The following is a 20,119-nucleotide window of genomic DNA, read 5'->3' on the forward strand; positions in this document are numbered from 1 at the left end:
GGGGCGGGGCCGCCCGAGGGGCGGGGCCTGAGGCCCTCCTAGCGGCGCGCATGGCGGGGCCGGTGAAGGACCGGGAGGCCTTCCAGAGGCTCAGCTTCCTGTACCAGGTGAGCCGCGTGGGGTGCGCAGGGGCGATCGCTGCGGCGGGGCCGCGCTGACTGCTCGCCGTCCCCAGGCCGCCCACTGCGTCCTTGCGCAGGACCCCGAGAACCAGGCGCTGGCGAGGTTCTACTGCCACACGGAGAGGACCATCGCGAAGCGGCTCGTCCTGCGGCGGTGAGGCGGCCCGACCGGGCGGGCGGGAGGGGAGAACGCGCGAGGGGGCGCGGGCGCCCGGACACCTTCCCTCTGCACCCCCAGAGACCCCTTGGTGAAGAGGACCCTCTGCCGCGGCTGCTCGTCCCTGCTCGTCCCGGGCCTGACCTGCACCCAGCGCCAGAGACGTGAGTGCTTCTGCCGAGAGGGCACCGGGGTTGGGGACCAGGGGGCGGCCAAGCGGCCCCGGCCTGGATTCACCTGGGCGGTGGCGAGGGATTTGCGCGAGCAGGCTTTTCTCCAGCTTTGCTAACTGCCCTCGCACAGACTAAGGTTGGAGCTTGACTGTTACGCCCTACTTGAGAAGGTGAGCAGGGGTGTTGCCTCTGCGCTCACCTAGACGCGTGTGATTTGTCCCTTGGAGGACAGGATTCCCTCACGCGCTCCATTCACCCCACTCACTCAACAGGGTTTTTTTAAGATGTGTCAAATCTTATGCTGGATTCACTTTTCCCGTGGAAATTATAGTCTTAGGGGACAGACTAAAGTAGAAATAACTAAAGGAGTGTCGGAAATGCTTTAAGGGTCTGGGGGAGTGGAATGCCGTGATACTTAATGCCAGCGGTGGTGAGGTTCATGTTAACTAAAGGCAGTAGGAGATGGAAATTCTAGGAATGTGTGAAGACTCAGAAACTTGGGCTGTCACAAGGAAATAAGAATTCAGGAGCCTGGAGTTTGAGGTAGGCAGGGGCAAGACTTGAAGCTGGAGAAGGAAACAACCGATCTTAAAAAGTCTTGTGAAGGAGTTTGGACTTTATCTCAAAGAGTGCCAAGAAACTGGCAAAATTGGCACAACGGAGGGGTGGTTAACGCCATCGAATTTGCTTCCATTGGGGAAGGGATCGAAGTCCTGCTGGAAAACAATGGAGACAAAGCTGAATGTAGAGACTGTTTTTTTCTTCCTAAAAGGAGAGCTTTTTTCCTGGCACTCTTTTTTTCCTGCACCTTCACTCCAGGCAGCAGGGGACAGCGCTGGACAGTGCAGACCTGCCTGACATGCCAGCGAAGCCAGCGGTTCCTTAACAATCCTGGACATGTGCTCTGGGGAGACCGTCCTGAGGCCCAGCTGGGAAACCAAGCAGGTGAGAGGTGGTAGAGGAGAATGGGGGATACCCCGAGTGGCTAGGGATGATGGTGGACGTAGCTGAAGCTGAGAGCATAGATGAGTTCTGGGTTGGTGTGAGAGATGCCAAAGCCTTCAGCTCTAATTCTGCTTGTCTACCCAGATCCCAGACCAGCACAGCCTCTGCCGAACACAGCCCCCCCCATTCCAGGCCACCTTCCTGAGGAGACAGTGCAGCCTCAAAGCTCTAATCACCAGTGATGAAGTCACCCTGTTTTCCAAATAAAGTTTAATTGTTTCTTCTTCAGTTTTTTGTTCTTCATCTTTACCATTCTCATCCTCCCATATTCAGGGAGATACTGATTACCATAAACCAGTGGGTCTCACTGGGCAGCTCCCATTTCCAGGACCCTGACTCAAATACTCTTCCATGCTTCTGTGGGACATTTCCTGCCTATGGTGGAAACTGCCTTAGGGCATTCCACCACATGGCAACTCTGGTTGTTGACTTAAGAGTCTGGGCCGATGCAACATAGGCTGTTTTTAAATGAGGAAAAGAAGTTGCGGGGAAGGGCTTCAGATCCACCAGACCCACTCAGAGTTCATCTTTCCCCAAGCTCAGTTTTCATCTATAATATTCTAATAAGGGAAATAATACAAACCTGAACTAATAAGGTCAAGGAAGCTAAAGAAAGGATGCTGGTGGACATCACATTCAAGTATGCTCTCTAGGTTAATCCTCAGAATTTTCTTGAGAATCAGTAAGCAATGAAAATCGTTTTCTTTGCTATCCCAAGAAAATTTAATGACAGAATTTCAGACCCACCTCATTGCTAGATACTAGTTATCAGTTTACCGCAAAAATATACAAAATCACTATGGAGGAACCTACATGGCACAGCAGACCTCTCCCGTCTCACCTGCTGCTCCCCTTAGCAGTGTATCTCAGTCTGCCTGTTCTACTTCCCACTCTCTGGTGAATCCTCTCACCACCTCCCACCCCACCACCCCCCACACATCTCTGGCTTATATATAGTCTTGTATGCATAAATAAATAAATCTTTAAAAATAATAATAAATAAATTCCTTCAAGCAGTCTTTATTTTAGTGAACTCTTTATTTCTGAAAGTGCCTGGTTCTGAGTCATTTAAGAATCAGTGGGGGTAAATTTCAGGGCAATATTTTAGGTTTTCAAAGGAAAATTACACAGAATGATAAGTCATCATATTAATAAACAGAAAAATCATATATAATAATCTCCATAAATGTAGAAAAAGCATTTGACAAACTATAACATTCATTCCTAGTGAGATCTCTCAGTGAATGAGAGATAAATGGAAACTTCCTCAAGCTCAAAAGAACATCTTTGAGGGTCTGCCGTTGCCCAAGGGGTTAAGCACAGCAGAGCACTGTGAAAATATCTGCAGCCTTTGCAGCATGAGTTCAATCCCCAGCCAGCCAGGGAGATACCCACATGGCAATAAGACCCACATTAGCAGACTTCTCCTGTCTTTCCTGCTGTTCCCCTCAGCAGTGTATTTCTGTAGATCCACCTGTTCTGCTCCCCACTCTGTCTCAGGTGAATCCTCTCACTGGCCTGTACTCCAGTTCTTTTATGCATAAATAAATAAATCTTAAAAAAATCTATGAGAAACCTACAATTAGCAGCATATTTGATAGTGAAAACTGAATGCTTTCCTCAAAAAGTCAGAAAAAGACAAATTGTCCACTCATACCACTTCTAGACTTAGCTAAACTAGCCAATGCAATTAGGCAATACAATTAAACAAGAAAAAGAAAAAAGGACATCCAGATTGGAAAGGAAGCAATAGAACTATATTTATTTGTAGGATGTGATCAACTATGTAGGAAATCTTAAAACATCTAAGAAGCTACAACTAAAGAGTGAGTTTAGCAAGAGTTTACGTATATAAAATCAGTATGAAAAAAACAATTGTATTTCTATATAATAGAAATTGTACTCCTATATACAATGGGAAATTAATATTCAAAACCAAGTACAATATCATCATGATAGAAAATATTTAGAGATAAATCTGACAGAAATTATTAAAGACCTAGCTACTGAAAGTTACAGTGAGACCCAAATAAATGGAGAGCTCCATGGTGCTGATTAGTCAGAAGACTCAATACCATTAAGCTGTCAGTGGGGGTAAATTTTTTTTTTTTTTTTTTTTCCTGGCAAAGCACATTTTATTGTGGCCCTGAGGTCTGGGCTCTTTCCTCAGGCAAACTGGAGAGTTGGGGTGAGAGTTTCCTGTGTTCAACCCCCAACACCTGCATCACGTTCAGACTCAGATGGAGGGGGTTTGGGGGGGTAGCACCCCCGAGGCTGGTGGTCACTCTGCAGGGTGGTCTCACTGGTTCTCATGATGGAGGCTCATCATTTCTTGGATCCCGGCTTTTTAGGTTTGGGTGTGATGTTGGCCTTTCTCATAGGGCTCTTGTCTTTAGGTCTCACTGCCTCGTCTTTTTCCATCCTTTTCTTGGCGAGGTTTGCCTGCTTCTGGGGCGCCAGCCTCTTGGTGTGTCTGACAGGGGCCTCCTCCTCCAGGACATCTGTGTCCTCCTCCTCCTCCTCTGCTTCCTCCTCCTCTTCCTCCTCCTCCTCCTCCCAGGACAGGTCTGAGGTGTCATAACTTTCCAGGCCACTGAGGAACACGGGTCCAGAGCCGGCCCGGAGCTGAAAGGTGGCTAGAGGGGAAAATTCCAGCCCTGTGGTGACGACCATGGGAAGCACTGAGGCCCTAAGCGAGGCAATGATGATGGGCTTGGTCTTCTTGTCCTCCTGACCTGCTGGGGGCAGGAGCTCCACGAGGTTCATCTCCTCTTTGGCTTTCTCCCCCAAGCAAATCATAGTCAGCAGCAGCTTACAGTCCTGCTCCCCGTCCTTCCGGGGCTTGAAGGTCCAACTTGGCTTCTCCTTGTTTAGCTCACAGCCCCAGAGCAAGGCTGTTGTCGCCTTTTCGAAGGTGCAGCTGAGATTCATGTCTCTGGGCAGCCGGGAGCGTCCCTACACCGAGGGTGCCCCTGTTGCCATGGGCTGCTCCGGGAGCTGCGTGCTTCTCTCTAAGGCTCCCTCACACCGGCCTCATCCCGCCTCGCCCTGTGTCTGAAGTTTTTTTTTTTTTTTTTTTTTTTTTACATAGCCAAATATGTTTTATTTTTTATAAGTGGAATACCAAAAACACAACCCAACTAGCTCCAGAACACATTCAGAATTTTTTTCAGTTTATTTAACCAAACTAAACAAAGTTATTAAAATGAATATTTGCACTAACAAAGAATATTATTCCATCAATCAAATTTGGTTTCACCATTTCTTATCTTTTCCTTGCTCCATCTTAAATTCTTCCTCTTTATATTGAATATATTCAGTATCTTTTTCTGGGTTTGGAATTGACTTCCCCTTTGGTAGCAAAAAACATTCAGCATTCAGAACTTGTTCAGCTGTCATTGAATTTCTACAACAGATCAAGCTACAGAGGAGGGATTTGATATTATCATCCAAATGACACTGATCCACTTTCGGGATTCCATCTTCATTTGTTTCAAATTTTTAAATTAAAAATTAAACAAATTTTTAAATTAAAAATTAAACAAGCTGTCAGTTCTGAAACATTTCTCTCTAGATTTAATGTAAATCCCAGTGGTCTTCTTTTTGACACTAAAGGTCATACATTCATTGCAAAATGAAACTTTGAAAAGAACAAATTGGAGGATTTAAAAAAATAGAGTTCAAGACTTACAAAGAGCTATAGTAGACAGTATAGTATTACTGTAAATATAAAGCAATAGATCAACAGAACAGAAGAGAAAAAGAGATCCACATATGTATGGATCTTTTTGACAAAGGTGAAAAGGCAATTCAGGGACCTCCCTGGTGGCGCAAGGGTTTAATGGCGCAATCTTAATTAAAATTAATAAAAAATTAATTAAAAATTAAAAAATTTAATGCGCCTTCATAGGCGCAATCTATGAAGTAATCCTCAGCCACTGTAGCTGCAGTTCGAGCCCTGCCAGGGAGCAACCCACACAGCACAGCAGACCTCTCCTGTCTTGCCCACTGCTCTCCTCAGCAGGGTATTTTAGTCAGTCTGCCTGTTCTGCTTCCCACTCTGTCTCTGGTGAATCCTCTCACCCCCCACACCTCTGGCCTATACCCCAGTTCTTGTATGCATAAATAAATAAATCTTTAAAAAAAAAAAAAACAGAAACTGACTGTTGCCAATGACAAAATGCAAACTCTTAATAGAAAACAGGGTTTTGGAAAACTTGTATCCAGAACTGTAATCCTAATAGTGTCCTAATACTTACATACTTTTCCAATGGGATATGTGATACTATAACAAATGTGTTTTTAAATATTTACCTTAAGTATGTCAACACTGGAAGATCTACAAACTTGGTGAACTGAGTGCATTACTTTGAAAACATCATGCATTAGTATAAGATTCATTCAAAATGCTTAAGGGTTTTAATGTAACAATTTAAAATGTCCAACCATAGGGTTTCCATTCCACACTGCAACTAAGCTAAAGAACTTAATTGTACAGTTTGTTTATTATCAAAGATGAACATTCACAATTATCTGAAAGGTTATTTATACCTTGTGTACAACTGTGAAGCTGGATTGTGTAGCTGGAATTTTTTCAAGGTCTTTAAAATAAATTAAATGCAGAAGCAGATAAGAAAATTCAGTAGTTTTCTGATGAGACAGAAGAAAATGACTTGCAAAGACAAAATATAAAAAGATGCACTCTTGTCACTATACTTTTTCTTTTGGAAAATAGTTCTCATAAAAATATTTTATTCCTTTTACTCAGCAATCAAAAAAGATAGGCTCATGCCATTTGCAGCAACATGGATGGAGCTGGAAGGGATCATGCTCAGTGAAATAAGCCAGAAAGAAAAAGGAAAATACCGGATGGTACCACGCATAGCAGGAATTTAAAAAATCAAAATAAGGGATCAGGAAAAAGACTAATTATAAAAAAGTAAAAATCAAAATCAACAGGCAACTATAAACCAGAGACACACAGTGGGGGCTGGGGGAGAAGGGAGTAGGATCAAAACAAGGTGGGTGGGAATTGTATGGAGACTATAACCAAGATGAAAATGCATACATTGTACAAAAATGAAAAATGATGTATATAAAATAATATATATATATACTATTCCTACTGACATGTAGGATTGTTAATATCATTCTAAACGAAGAGGTATTTTTGAACTTTCGATCTCTAGTATGGCAAAAATTGATAGCTATGATAGATATAACCCACAAAATTATCTTTAGGATCCTCATTCATCTGTGAGAGTGTATACAGATCATAAAAATAAAAATTTCGAGAATCGCTGATTAAACAGACCCTGGGACTCAGAGAGACGGTGTGAGAAAGGCCACTCAATGCAGGAGCAAAAAAACGCCAGAGCCAAGAGCCACCTGCAGGAGGGTCGGGACACAGTTCCAGCTCTCAGGCCTGGTTCTCAGGGCTTCTGGCCTCAGTCCAGTGAGTGACTGGGTGGGGAGCCAAGCAAAGGGAATATTCATCTCCACTTTGCCTTATCACAGGCTGTGCCAAGTCCTTCACCCTATACACACCCAGTTCTAATTCCAGGACACGACCGTTGGGATAAGTAAATCAGCGTCAGGGCGTTCCGGGTGCAAAGTCTGCACTAGGTTTTAGATTCTTCCCAGACCAGGAGGATCCGGGCTATGCCGCCCCCAACCTTCCTGCTGCTGCTGTCGGGGGCCCTGGTCCTGACTGAGACCTGGGCAGGTGAGTGCGAAGTTTGGAGGGAATGGCTTGGGCCAGGAGGAGCGAGAGGGCCGCCCCGCAGCACAGGACCCAGGAAGGGTCCCTCGACTGTCCTCTCCTCAACCTGCACCAAACCCCACACCGGCTGGTCACCTGGGGTATCCTGCTCCTCCCTTCCACCCTCTCCTGTGCCCCGCCCTTCTCCCGGTCGCCCCTTTTCGGTCTCACTAGCACCTTGCCCTCTCCCCCTGCCCTGCCGCTTCATCCTCGGACCCAGACACTGGCGCCCAGAGGAGAGTTAGGGTCTCAGCCCCTCCCCTCCCCCAGGCTCCCACTCCGTAATGTACTTGCACACCGCGATGTCCCGGCCCGGCCCCGGGGAGCCCCGCTTCATCTGCGTGGCCTACATGGACGACACGCAGTTCCTGCGGTTCGACAACAACGACCCGAGTCCGAAAATGGAGGCAACAGTGCCGTGGATGCAGCTAGAGGGGTTGGAATATTGGGAAAGCCAAAAGCGGATTGTCGCGAGCCACGTCCACATTGCCAGACTCCGACTGAACAACCTGCGGATGTACTACAACCAGAGCAGAACAGGTGTGTGATCCCCACCTACGGGCAGGAGTTACCCTCCAGTCTCTGGGGCCAAGCTTTCCCTCGAGGCCTTGGAACTTTTACCCTGTTTCTGTTTTAGTTTTGGTTTTTTTGTTTTTTTTTTTTTTTTTTTTTTTTTTTTTTTTTTTAAGATTTATTTATTTATTTATACAAGCACGGGGTACAGTCAGAAGCGCGGGAGGGTGAGAGAATTCACCAGAGCCAGAGCGGGGAGCAGAGCAGGCAGAAGGACCGAAGCACACTGCTGAGGGGAGCAGCGGGTGGCAGGAGAGGTCTGCGCGCCATGTGGGACCCCCCTCGGTGGCCGGGGAGCAGCCGGGGATCGAACCGGCACCGCAGAGGCCGCGGGCTGCTTCGCAACCCAGCGCTCAACTGCTGCGCCATCCGGGAGGCCCTGTTTTTTTTTTTAAGATTTATTTATTTATGCATACAAGAGCTGGGGTAGAGGTGAGAGATATGGGGGGGTGAGAGGATTCGCCAGAGTCAGAGTGGGGTGCAGAACAGGTAGACTGACTGAAATGTATTGCTGAGGGGAGCAGCCTGCAAGACAGGAGAGGTCTGCCTCACCATGTGGGTTTCTCCCTGGCCAGGGATCAAACTCGTGCTGCAGAGGCTGCGGATTGCTTCATAGGGTGGTGCTTAACCCCTTATGCCACCAGGGGGAACCCCTCTGTTTTAGTTTATTACAAATCACCAACAGCTGTGCTTGCCTGGGCATGGGGGAGGTGCTAATTGGGCACTGCTGACATGGTGGGGTTGGCCAGGGTCTCACACCTTGCAGGTAAGGAATGGCTGTCAAGTGGGCCTGGACGGTAAACCTAGCCGGCTCAATGAATTCGCCTACGACGGCGTTGATTCCCTCACCCTGATGGAGGAGCTGCGCGCCAGGACCCAAGCGGGCATGGAGGTACAGACCTTGGAGGATGAGTGGGAGGAGGTCCTCACCTCTGAGCTCAACACTCGCCACCTGGAACTCGAGTGTGGGGAGTGGCTCCAAGGACAACTGAAGAAAGGGAACCAGACACTGCATACAAGTAAGAGTTGCCTCGGGCCTCCCCTAGGGCCAAGGCTGGCAGGTCCAATACAGGAAAGGAAAGTGGGCTCAAGGCCAGATACCCCCCTTCTATGGCCCCAGAAGGTGATGAGTCTGCCTGGGTGTCCAGATCCTCGAAAGTGACCCCTAGAGTGCCAACCCTTCTCTGGGGGCAATAAGGAATGCACTCTCTCCAGGTAAAGAAGACAGTCCTGTAATAACTGATTCTCTCAGATTCTGGTGGTGGTCTGGGGGACCATGTATTTCTTGCTCACATCTGGTTCTCAGAGGTCTTGGATTCTGACTCCAGCTTTCCTGAGTCACTTGGGCCTCTATCCACGTCAAGATGAGAAGTTTCTAGTCTCTCCCTCAGAGCCCAGCGGCCTGCTACCCTGAACTGTTGCACCCTGATTCTAGAACTTTCCAAGGATTAGGAGACCATCCTAGTGATCCAAGACCAGGCTGGAGTTCCAGCTTTGCACTCTGTCCACCCAGTGCAATTATCTGTCCATTCTCAGGATGGTCACATGAGGCTGCTTCAGTGGCCTATGAAAGTAACCCTAAGTATAAATTTTCAGAACTCCCAAAGACACTCGTGACCCACCACCCCACCTCTGAGCATGAAGTCATCCTGAGGTGCTGGGCCCTGGGCTTCTACCCTGCGGACATCACCCTGACCTGGCAGCGAGTTGGGCAGGACCTGACCCAGGACTTGGAGCTGGTGGAGACCAGGCCTGGAGGGGATGGAACCTTCCAGAAGTGGGCAGCTGTGGCTGTGCCTTCTGGAGAGGAGCAGAGATACACGTGCCATGTGCAGCATGAGGGGCTGCTGGAGCCCCAAGTCCTGAGATGGGGTAAGGAAGAGGTCATGGGCACAGAGACTCTTCTCAGGGGCATCGGGAGCCCTTTGGAGACCTTTAGCAGGATGGTGACTAAGGCCAGAAAGTTAGTGTCTCACCTTCTTTTCCCTTCCAGAGCCACCTCCTCAGTCCTCCATCACCACTGTGGGCATCATTGTTGGCCTGGTTCTCCTTGGGGCTGTGCTCACTGGAGCTGTGATGTGGAGGAAGAAGCGCTCAGGCAGAGAAAACCTTATATGAGGTCTGAGATTTCTTCTCTAATGTCTGCTTGATACTGCGAGGCATGATCCCACACACATGCACTTTCTCAGCTGAGAGCCAGGTTTGCTGACACTTTTTTGTAAAGTGCATGAGACTCCTTCTTATGACAAATGAAGGACAAATATTTCAACTTGATGACTTGGTCATGGGGACCTCACTTGAGCAGTGACAGGTCAAAAGGAAATGTCCCTGCTAAGGACGGAGGAGGCTGGCGCAGCTCCCACAGGTGCTCGCTCCTCATGTTCCCTGATCCAGTCCTGGAGCCCAGGATAGGCCAGTTCTCAGGACTTCTTGGTCCTGCCTCCTCCCTGGCCTCTCACAAAATGTTTTCTTCCTATAGGTGAAGAAGGAGAGAAATACTAACTCTGGATGTAAGTGGGGTAGGAAGGCCCTTAGAAAAATGTAGATGGAGTCCATGGGGGAGCTCACGCACCCCATAATCCCCCTTTAGTGTCATCTCCTGGGCACTGTAACCAGGTTCTGTTTTCTGGTTTTGCCCCAAGCAGCTTTTAAAGTGAAACTCTGGAAGCCTGAAGGGAGGGAAGGGGCAGACAGGACATGACCAAGTATGGCGGTGGATTGATGTGGACATTTTTGAGCACGCAGTGGGCTGTTGAGCTTGTCATCACCTTTGTGAAGTACTTTGTTCATGACATTCTTTCCCGGGGTGAGCTACCTGCCCTTATGGAGGACTGAGTGATGCAAAATGTGTTCAAACTTCGGTTTTGTGACTTGAAGACCACCCAACTTCTCTCTTGCAAAGGGCATCTGCATGTGTCTGTCTGTGTTCCTATAAGCACAATGTGGGGAGGTGGGAGACTGGCCAGCCCTGCCCGCCAGGCCCCTCCCCACACGGACCTGTGTCTCTCCCTGATGACTTTCCTGCTCCAGCAGAGGCGCGGCTCGGTCGTCTTCATCCCTGTCTTAACTTCTGTTGCCCTGAGATGCAGCTTCTCCTTTATTAAAATAGAATCTGATACTAAACAGAAGGGGCTGGAAAAAACCACATGCAGTCGGATTCTGGCAGTAGCCATAGCAGCTCTTGTCTTTTCTGGCTCTCCTCGCTTCTTGGGAAACATGGCTTCCAGCGTGGCTGTCTCTGAAGGTGTCAGAAAAGTGTCCAACGACATGAAGGTGCATAAGTCATCAACACCACAGGTAGTGGAGAGGCGCAAGAAGGTGGTGCTCTTCTGCCCGAGTGAGGAGAGGAAGAACATCATCCCAGAGGGCAAAGAAATCCTGGTAAGCCATGTGGGCGGCCAGACCATGAACAAGCCCTACCCACCTTTGTCAAGATGCTGCCAGACCAGGACTGTGCCCTCCATGATGCAGCCTAACAGACCAAGGAGAGCAAAGAGGTGGACCTGATGCTTATCTTCTGGGCCCCTGGGTGTGCAGCCTTAAGTGCAAAATCATCTATGCCAGCTCCAAGGAGAAGCTGACCTGGATTAAGTATGAATTAAAAACTGCTGGGGCCTCCCTGGTGGCATAAGGCGTTATGTCTCAGTACTATGAAACTATTGGCAGCCACTGCAGAGCAGTTCGTTCCCCGGCCAGGGAGCTGACCCACATGGCGCAGCAGACCTCTCCTGACTCGCCCGCTTCTCCCCTCAGCAGTGTATTTCAGTAGATCCACCTGTTCTGCTCCCCACTTTGTCTCTGGTGAATCCTCTCACTCCCCACCCCGCACCTCTGGCCTGCACACTATTTCTTGCATGTGTAATTAAAAAAAAGAAAAAAAATCCTATACCCTGGCAGAGAAGCTGGGGGTAACGGTCATCTCCCTGGAGGGCAAGCCCCTTCCCCCCAACAATGCCTAAAGCATCTGGCTGCCCCAGACCTGCCCACAGGGGTTGCGGGCTGCCCCCTTCCTGCCAGACCAGAGAGGCTAGGGAATCCCAGCAGGGGGAGGACAATGCTTCTACCTAGTTGCCAAAAGCCCCCCAACCCCAGACCTTCTTCCTCCCTCCATCGATGACAGATCTGGCCTTCCCAAACCACTTTTGATCTTCTGACCCCTCTTGGGTTTAAGCAGAGGGAATTATGATTGTTTTGTGTTCGGTTCTGATCTCCTCTGGGTGCCCCCATCTCCAGCAGCAAGAGGTATATTGGGGTATATTTTTTTAAATAATACCCCAAGCCCTCACTGTTCCTCCCCTTCTGTGCTGCCACCTTTCAACCACAATAGCGACCCTGTGCTGTCTGTTTGGTTCTGTGTAGAAATGGGATGTTGTAGAGATGACCCACTCCCCACACTGCCTTGTTCCCCTCCCCCCTCCCCTGGTTGTGGCCACTCATGGAGGCAGGACCAGTAGGGGACCTTCAATTAAAAAGGAAAAGGACAACTATAAAAAAAAATGTGTATATTTGTTTTTTTGGTTTTTTTTGTTTGTTTGTTTGTGGGACCCTCGCCGGTGGCCGGGGATCAAACTGGCGCTGCAGAGGCTGGGGGCAGCCTGACAACCCAGAGCTCAATGGCTGCGCCACCAGGGGAGGTCCTATTTGTTTGTTTCTTCTAATCCTTGTCACAAGGTGGGGCTGTTGAGTTAAAGGAGAGAATAAATTTTTAGAGAAATGAAAGGAAACACTGAGAACAGTCCAGGATCTGAATGTTTCCTGTGCTAGGTCTGTGCAGGAGAGCCTGTGAGGAGCTGAGGGGGACGGGTCCTGTGTCCAGTCGGTGCTCAGTGCATCGTGGGCTTTGATGTGGTTACTCCTCAGGGGTCATCTCTCTGCTCCTTGGTCCTTGTCCTTCAGGAGCACCTGTCCCAGCAGGGCCTGTGATCACAGGGTCAGACCCCACCTGGGCCTGTCCTGTCTCCAGGACCCTGGGTAGAAAAGACTTCATGTGGCTGAGTCAGCCCAGGTTCAGGCCCTCAGCTGCCATCTTCTAGGTATTTATTTTTATCAGGAATTATGCTTGTTTTGTGTTCAGTGCTGATCTCCTCCTCTGGGTGCCCCCATCTCCAACAGCAAGAGGTGTTTAGCTTGTCATTGTCCCCACAAGGCCCAGGGTGGCATCTACACATGGGAGTTTGTGTGGTGTTTGGAGCAGATGTTTAGTCTAGTCTAGCTCTTGCCTCCCTGGCAGTTCCTGGATTATTCCTTCCATCTTCTCTCCAACTTTTTTAATGCCAGATTCTGAATTAGCAGAAAGGAGCGATCCCATAATTTCTCATTTTAGATAAATTCCTATTATGTTTCCATCTTCTCTGTTCACCTGTCCTCTCTACCTGCCTTTAGCTGTAGTGATCCCAGTGCTAGAAACAACTAAACTTATGGATTTATAAATAAAGTTCAAAATTCATAGTTGTTTGAAATATGGGGTCCACAAACCCAGAACCCTTCTTTTCTAAAAGGGGAAATGAAATTGTATGCTGTAGTGTGCAGGGGGGTTGCTGTGGGAGGAGAGGAGGGAGAGAAGAGCAGCACTTACAGGAAAAATAGATGGTGATGAAATAGAGTGACCACAAAACTGCATTTGAACTGAGGCTAAATTAATAAAGATAATGTCTTTAGAATAAGGAGGTGTTCTATATTTACTATTTATTCAAATAACATTTGCCAAATGTCAGATATTTGGCACACAGTATTTTTGCATTTAGGAATATCTGTGAACTGAAAACAAGACAAAATTTGCTGGCTTTGTAGAGTGTATGTCCAACTGAGGAGAGACACAGTATTTTTTTTTTCAGCATAATGTGTTAGTTTCCTGCTATAAAGCACTATCATGGTAGATTAAAGTAAAAGAAAAAATTATTATCTTTCCAGTTTTGAAGGTCAGAAGACTAAGATGTGTCCATAAGTTGTGTTTCCTCTGGAAGCTCTGGGGGAGAATTAATTTCCTTAACTTTTTCAACTTTTAGACAATGCCCGCATTTTCTTAGCTTGTGTCCTTTCCTTCCACTTCAATGTCAAGAACTTAGAATCTTCTGTCTTAACTCTGCTTCTAACCTTATCTTCTTTCTCTTTTGACTATATCATTGGGCGCACCCAGCTAATCCAGGATAATCTTCCCATATCAAGATCCGAAGTTTAACCACATGTATAAAATCCTTTTAGACTATAATATACCATACTTCCTGGAGGCCAGGAAGTGGACATTTTTGAGGACCATTATTCGGTCTAGTAAACACAGTCAATGATGTGCTCATGTGAGAATGTGGTAAGTGCCATGGAAAGTATGCCGTGGGGAAGGCCATGCAGAGTGTGTGGGAAGAGAGAAGATGGCTATTTTACTCATGTAGGTATCATTGAAAAGGTGATATTTGAGGAAAGATCTCAAGAACACCAAGAGTTACATGAAGATGCTTGAGGCAAGTTTTTTCCAGGCAGAGGAACCGCAGTGCAAATGCACTAAGACCAGAGCAGCCATGTGTTCTGGGAGCAGTAAGGAGGCCAGTGTGGCTGGAGCAGAGAGTCATAAGACAGGATCAGGATCAGACCAGGTAGGCTGTGAGCAGGATTTTGTCCTTTCATTAACTGAGACAGGCAATCAAGTAACAAGAGAGTTTTGAGAAGAGAGACGTGGTATAACTTTTCTCTTAAAAGGATCACTTTGGGGCCTCGCTGGTGGTGCAACGACTTAAGCCGCAACCTGTGAAGCTGTGCGCAGCCTCTGCAGCATGAATTTGATCCCCAGCCGGCCAGGGAGCAACCCACTTGGTGCAGCAGACCTCTCCTGACTCATCTGCTGCTTCCCTCAGCAGTGTACTTCAGTCAATATGCCTGATCTGCTCCCCACTCTTTCTCTGGTGACTCCTCTCACCCCCCACACCTCTGGCCTGCCCCCCAGATCTTGCATGCTTAAATAAACCTTTAAAAAAAAAAAAAAGGATCACTTTGGCTTTGCTTTGGAAACAGAATCTAGTGGTTTTAGGCCAATGATATAGTAGGGAGAACTGCAGGAAACCACTTCAGTGTCCCAGATTAGAGATATTGATTGCTTGGCCTGGGATTTGGTTGCCCTGGGATGTAGGCAACAAAGTAGTAGGAGTGATTAGATTCTTGATTTATTTCAATGATTTTACAGCATTTCCTAATGGGTAGAACTTGGAGTAAGAGAGGGAAAAAAAGGAGTCAAAGGGAACACCAAAACGTTCTTCAAATTGTCCAGATTAAGATATGGTTTGCCTTTAGTAGGCAGAGAAGTTTCCAGGAGCATATTTCAGAAGAGAGCATCACAGGCATTCAGCTTAGAATCTGTTAAAGTTGATATTTATTAGAGAGAGTTGTGTGGGTGCTTGAGCAGGTGAGTCTGGAGTTTGGGAGAAATGTGTGGATTGGAGAAATGCACTTAGAGGTGATGCTATAAAAATGATGTTTAAAGTCTTGGGCCTCCCCGGTGGCGCAGCAGTTCAGCACTGGGCTGTGAAGCTGCCTGCAGCCTCTGCAGCGCCTGTTCGATCCCCGGGCAATGGCGAGGGTCCCACATGGCACAACAGACCTCTCTGCCACGCCAGCTGCTCCTCTCAGCAGTGTATTTCATCAGTCTGCCTGTTCTGTTCCCTGCTCTGGCTCTGGTGAATTCTCTCACCTTCCCGTGCTTCTGACTGTACCCAGTGCTTGGATAAATAAATAAACAAATTTTTTAAAAAATTGATGTTTCAAAGTCTTGATGATAATTGAAATCCAGTAACAAGGACTGAACCCTGGACTTCCATTGTTGAGGGCCATGGCCAGATAGCACACCAGGATCCTGTGCTGTCCTGAGATAGCCTGAACCTAAGTATTCTTGCAATTGTTCGCACAAGGCTGAGAGTCCACAAAGTTCTCCACCTTGGACTGTTTTACTGTCCTTTGACCCTGTTTTACTACTGTTTCATTTCAACTGAAAAAAGGTAGTCAAAGACAGAACTAGACAGTATAAATGATCAAGGGAACAATTCACCAAAAAGGTATCACTCACTAATAAGCACATAATGCAGGAATGCCTAGTTACAAAAGGCAACTATTAACCGATCTAAAACAACATATTGACAAAAATGCAATCATTGTTGGAGACCTCGACACACCACTGACACTAAGGGACAGGTCATCTAGACAGAAAATTAACAAAAAAATAAAGACCTTCATTTAAGGTCTTCATTTAAGTGTTAGAACAGATGGATTTACTGGACATTACAGAGCTTTCCATCCCAAAAGAAATGAATACACTTTCTTGACCAGTACATATTGAACATTTCCAAGAACAGATCATATACTTGGACATAAAACATGTCTCAGAAAATATATGAAAATAGAAATTATATCAAGCATTTTCAAGACTATAGTGCTGTAAAACTAGGAATTTACCATAAAAATAACACTGATGTAAACCAAAGCATGTGGAACTAAGCAAAATGCTTCTGAACCACTCTTGGGTCAATGAAAAAGTCAAAGAAGAGATCAAAAATTACCTAAATAACAACAAAAATGGAGAGATAAGCAACCAGTTGCTATGGGATGCTCCGAAAGTAGTACTATATGGGAAGTTTATAGTAATACAGGCACACATTAATAAATTTTTTTCAAATAAACAACCTAACTGCACCTGAAGAAACTAGAAAAGAACAAAAGAATCAAAAAAAAAAACAGTAAAAGGGAAGAATAATAAAAATTCAAAGAGAAATAAGTAAAATAGAAAATAAAAGGACATTTCAAAAAAATCAGTGAAGCCAAAAGCTGGTTGTTTGAAAAAAAATTGACAAGCCATTATCTAGGATTATGAAGAAGAGAAAAATAAAAACCAAATCAATAGAATCAGGAATGAAAGAGATGAAATTACAACAGATGGCAGAAATATGTAACATCATAAGAACCTTTTACAAAAGTCTCTGTGCAAACAAGCTGGACAACCTTGGAGATATGGATAAATGTTTAGACCATGCAACCTCCCAAGACTGAATCAGGGTGGAATGAGCAGCTTAAACAGTCCAATCACTGGTGCTGAAATTGAAAGACTAATAACAAATTCTCCCTAGGACCAGATGGTTTCTCCAGTGAACTCTACCATACCTTCAAAGAAAATCTAATTCTTCTTTTATGCAAAATCTTCCAAAAATTTGGAGACGGTAAAACTCCCTAACATATTCTAAGAGGCCAACACTACCCTGATCCCAAAATCAAAGACAGTACCAAAAAAAAAGAATATTAGAATATTATAGACCAATATCTCTGATGAACATAGATACAAAAATCCTCAGCAAAATCCTAGCAAACTGGTCCTCCCTGATGGCACAAGTGGTTAAGCACAGCACTATGAAGCTATCCACAAACACTGCAGCGTGAATTCCATCCTTGGCCAGGGAGCTGACCCACAGGGAACAGCAGACCTCTCCGATCTCTCCCACTGCTACCCTCAACAGTATATTTCAGTAGATCTGGCTGTTCTGCTTCCCACTCTGTCTCTGGTGAATCCTCTCGACTACACCCCAGTTCCTGTAGGCATAAATAAATCTTTTTTTAAAAGACATTTAAATTGGGTAAGTTTGAATATGGACTAATGTTAGGTGATATTAGGAAGTATTAACATCTATGGTTGGTTGTGTAACATCTACAGAAGATCTAGGGATGAATGATCATGGTATCTGCAATTTACAGCTTGATTCAGGGGGAATAAAGATAAATAGACAACTAGATCAATTAGATATGAGGCTAGTAAAGCAACTATGGAAAATGCTAGGATTTGTTAAATCTATGTGTTGAGTATTAGGATTTTTACTATCCTATTTTTCCAGTTTTTCTGCATGCTATACAATTTTCAAAATTATAAAGTTTGAATTTCCATATTATTCTGATTTTTGCAAAATACAATACATCCCAGGCTGCAGTTCATTAAAATTATTACTTCTTTGTTCTCCTGAGAAGTCAAAAGATTTCACTACATTTCAAAAGACACATTAAGAAAGATTTCCAAACTTTGTTGTCTCTTTGTTCAAACTCAGCGTTAATATTTTATTGAAATATTATGAATTTATAAAGATTAAAAACACCACTGACACAAGAATGACAATGTATTCACAATAAAATCAAAGTAGAAGCTAGATATTTAGAAAAGGTAGCACTCTATTCAAGATATTTAAACTGGAGATTTTAAAGAGTATTTCCAAAAGGCTCAAAGCAGTCCTTCAGCTCACAGTGACATTTTTTTTAAAAGATTTATTTATTTATGCATACAAGAACTAGGGTGCAAGCCAGAGGTGCTGGGGGTGAGAGGATTCACTAGAGACGGAGTGGGGAGCAGATCAGGCTGAGGTACTGAAACACACTGCTGAGGGGAGCAGCGGGCAAGACAAGAGAGGTACTTCCTGGACTGGGATTGAACTCGTGCTGCAGTAGCTGCAGATTGCTTCATAGTGCTGATGCTAAACTGTGATGATGACATCATAAACTATAAAAAAGAGGATTCCTTCTTGTATTTTAAAAACTATTTGAGGTGGCCGCATCGCGCGCAACGGAGCCTGGCCGGCCCGGGGGGTGGGGGGGTACGCCGCCCCAACCCCGAGTTCTGGAGCCTGAGGCCCTCCGGGCCTCCCAGCCTCAGGCTGTGAGAGATGGCAGGCGATCGTGCCTCACTGGCCCCTCCCCAGCGCCTTGACCGCTGCACCGCTGCTGCAGGCTTGTTTAGGGCCAGGACAAACACAGTGGAAAAGGCAAAACAACGAAATTATAAAACCTGCCAAATACTTCTCAGAATTGGAAAAGAGTATCTTGCTTGCTTTCATAGAAAAGTACAATTATGTGCTGGAATGTAAGAAAAGTGATGCCCAAACGATTGCCCTCAAGCAGCGCACCTGGCGGGCTCTGGCCCACGGGTGCAACTCTCAGCCCAGCGTGTCCCTGCGGGATTTCAAGCAGCTGAAGAAGTGCTGGAGAACACCAAGGCTCGGCCCAAAAAGCACCCACGTGCTGGGGAGCAGCTCTACTTCCTCCAGGGCCCCCCGGAAGAGGAGCCCCAGTTCCATCCAGACCCCGCGGCCCAAGAATCATTTGCTGTTTTCAAATAGAAAACTGTGCGATGATGAGAAAGAGTCCATACATTTTCCAGTATGTGAAGGGCCCTCTCAGCCTGAACCCTCGTGTGCAGCTGTCAGAATAACAGCCAGTAAAAACTACAGGAGCAAAACCTCTCAGGAAGGTGCTTTAAAAAAGATGCATGAGGAAGAACACCATCAACAAATGTCCATCTTACAACTGCAGCTGATGCAATGAATGAGGTGCATGTGGCCAAAATCCAGCAGATAGAGCAAGTGTGAGATGCAGAGGAGGAACACAGGATAAAAATGGAAGTTCTCAATAAAAAGATGTATTGGGAAAGAAAACTGCAAACTTTTACCAAGGAATGGCCTGTTTCCTCATTTAACTGGCCCGTTCCCAATTCACCCTAAGATTTGGGGGTGGCGCCCTTGGAATTAATCTGTGCTGGCAAAGAAAGTCTGGAACACAAACTCGCCGGTCAATAATTTGTAACTGAGCTACATCTAGGAAAATTAGAGCAGTTGTAGTCACTTATTTAAGAATACATTCAGGTCGGGCCTCCCCTGGTGGCGCAGGAAGTTGGGCGCAGCGCTGTGAAGCTGTCGGCAGCCTCTGCAGCACCGGTCAATCCCGGCAGGCCAGGGGGGTCCCACATGACAAGCAGACCTCACCTGTCTCACCTGCTGCTCCCTTCAGCAGTGTATTTTGTCAGTCTGCCTGTTCTGTTCCCTGCTCTTTCTCTAATGAATCCTCTTACCCTCCTGGGCATCTGGCCTATACACCAGTTCTTGTATAAATAAATAAATCTTTTTTTTAAATTATTTTTAAAAAAATACATTCAGGTAAACAGCTGCACCCTCTGTACCCTCCCTAAGTGGCAAAGAAGCTGTTAGCATCTTCTGAAAATTATCACTGGGTGCTATAATTCTTTTTTAAATTGTTTTTTTTTTTTAAAGATTTATTTATTTATTTATTTATTTATTTATTTATTTATACAAGCACTGGGTACAGTCAGAAGCGTGGGAGGGTGAAAGAATTCATCAGAGCCAGAGCAGGGAAGAGAACAGACAGACTGACAGAAATACACTGCTGAGGGGAGCAGCGGGCAGCAGGAGAGGTCTGTTGCGCCATGTGGGACCCTCGCCCAGGAGCCGGGGATCAAACCAGCGCTGCCAAGGCTGCGGCCAGCTTCGCACCCCAGTGCTCAACCGCTGCACCACCAGGGTGGCCC

At 46.2% G+C, this 20,119-nt stretch overlaps 3 protein-coding genes and 1 pseudogene across 3 annotated transcripts; 3 read left to right on the forward strand and 1 right to left on the reverse strand.

Annotated features, from left to right (window-relative positions):
- The first annotated feature begins 31 nt into the window (after positions 1-31).
- Positions 32-2,326, forward strand: LOC119252094 (ribonuclease P protein subunit p21-like). Its single transcript, XM_037519297.2, has 5 exons — positions 32-107; positions 176-276; positions 361-443; positions 1,272-1,397; positions 1,542-2,326. The coding sequence occupies exons 1-5, from the start codon at positions 51-53 to the stop codon at positions 1,637-1,639; spliced, it is 465 nt and encodes a 154-aa protein (XP_037375194.1). The 5' UTR covers positions 32-50; the 3' UTR covers positions 1,640-2,326.
- A 1,257-nt stretch (positions 2,327-3,583) lies between these two features.
- On the reverse strand, positions 3,584-4,478 carry LOC119252095 (nucleoplasmin-2-like). The gene has a single exon (XM_037519298.2). The coding sequence runs from the start codon at positions 4,386-4,388 to the stop codon at positions 3,783-3,785; it is 606 nt and encodes a 201-aa protein (XP_037375195.1). The 5' UTR covers positions 4,389-4,478; the 3' UTR covers positions 3,584-3,782.
- A 2,637-nt stretch (positions 4,479-7,115) lies between these two features.
- On the forward strand, positions 7,116-9,909 carry LOC119251268 (patr class I histocompatibility antigen, A-2 alpha chain-like). Its single transcript, XM_037518639.2, has 5 exons — positions 7,116-7,182; positions 7,489-7,758; positions 8,541-8,810; positions 9,388-9,663; positions 9,785-9,909. The coding sequence occupies exons 1-5, from the start codon at positions 7,119-7,121 to the stop codon at positions 9,907-9,909; spliced, it is 1,005 nt and encodes a 334-aa protein (XP_037374536.1). The 5' UTR covers positions 7,116-7,118.
- Positions 9,910-10,772: 863 nt separating this feature from the next.
- LOC119251269 (myb/SANT-like DNA-binding domain-containing protein 3) lies at positions 10,773-19,298 on the forward strand (annotated as a pseudogene).
- Positions 19,299-20,119: the final 821 nt, after the last annotated feature.

This window comes from Talpa occidentalis, unplaced genomic scaffold (assembly GCF_014898055.3).
Source record: "Talpa occidentalis isolate TD23 unplaced genomic scaffold, MPIMG_talOcc4v2.1 talOcc4.2, whole genome shotgun sequence".
Lineage (NCBI taxonomy): Eukaryota > Metazoa > Chordata > Mammalia > Eulipotyphla > Talpidae > Talpa > Talpa occidentalis.

Coding starts and splice junctions, on each gene's coding strand:
- LOC119251268 (XM_037518639.2), top strand. CDS start 7,119: ATGCCGCCCCCAACCTTCCTGCTGCTGCTGTCGGGGGCCCTGGTCCTG. Junction 7,183..7,488: donor CCTGACTGAGACCTGGGCAG/GTGAGTGCGAAG, acceptor CCCCTCCCCCAG/GCTCCCACTCCGTAATGTAC. Junction 8,811..9,387: donor GAACCAGACACTGCATACAA/GTAAGAGTTGCC, acceptor ATAAATTTTCAG/AACTCCCAAAGACACTCGTG.
- LOC119252095 (XM_037519298.2), bottom strand. CDS start 4,388: ATGAATCTCAGCTGCACCTTCGAAAAGGCGACAACAGCCTTGCTCTGG.
- LOC119252094 (XM_037519297.2), top strand. CDS start 51: ATGGCGGGGCCGGTGAAGGACCGGGAGGCCTTCCAGAGGCTCAGCTTC. Junction 277..360: donor AAGCGGCTCGTCCTGCGGCG/GTGAGGCGGCCC, acceptor CTGCACCCCCAG/AGACCCCTTGGTGAAGAGGA. Junction 444..1,271: donor CTGCACCCAGCGCCAGAGAC/GTGAGTGCTTCT, acceptor CCTTCACTCCAG/GCAGCAGGGGACAGCGCTGG.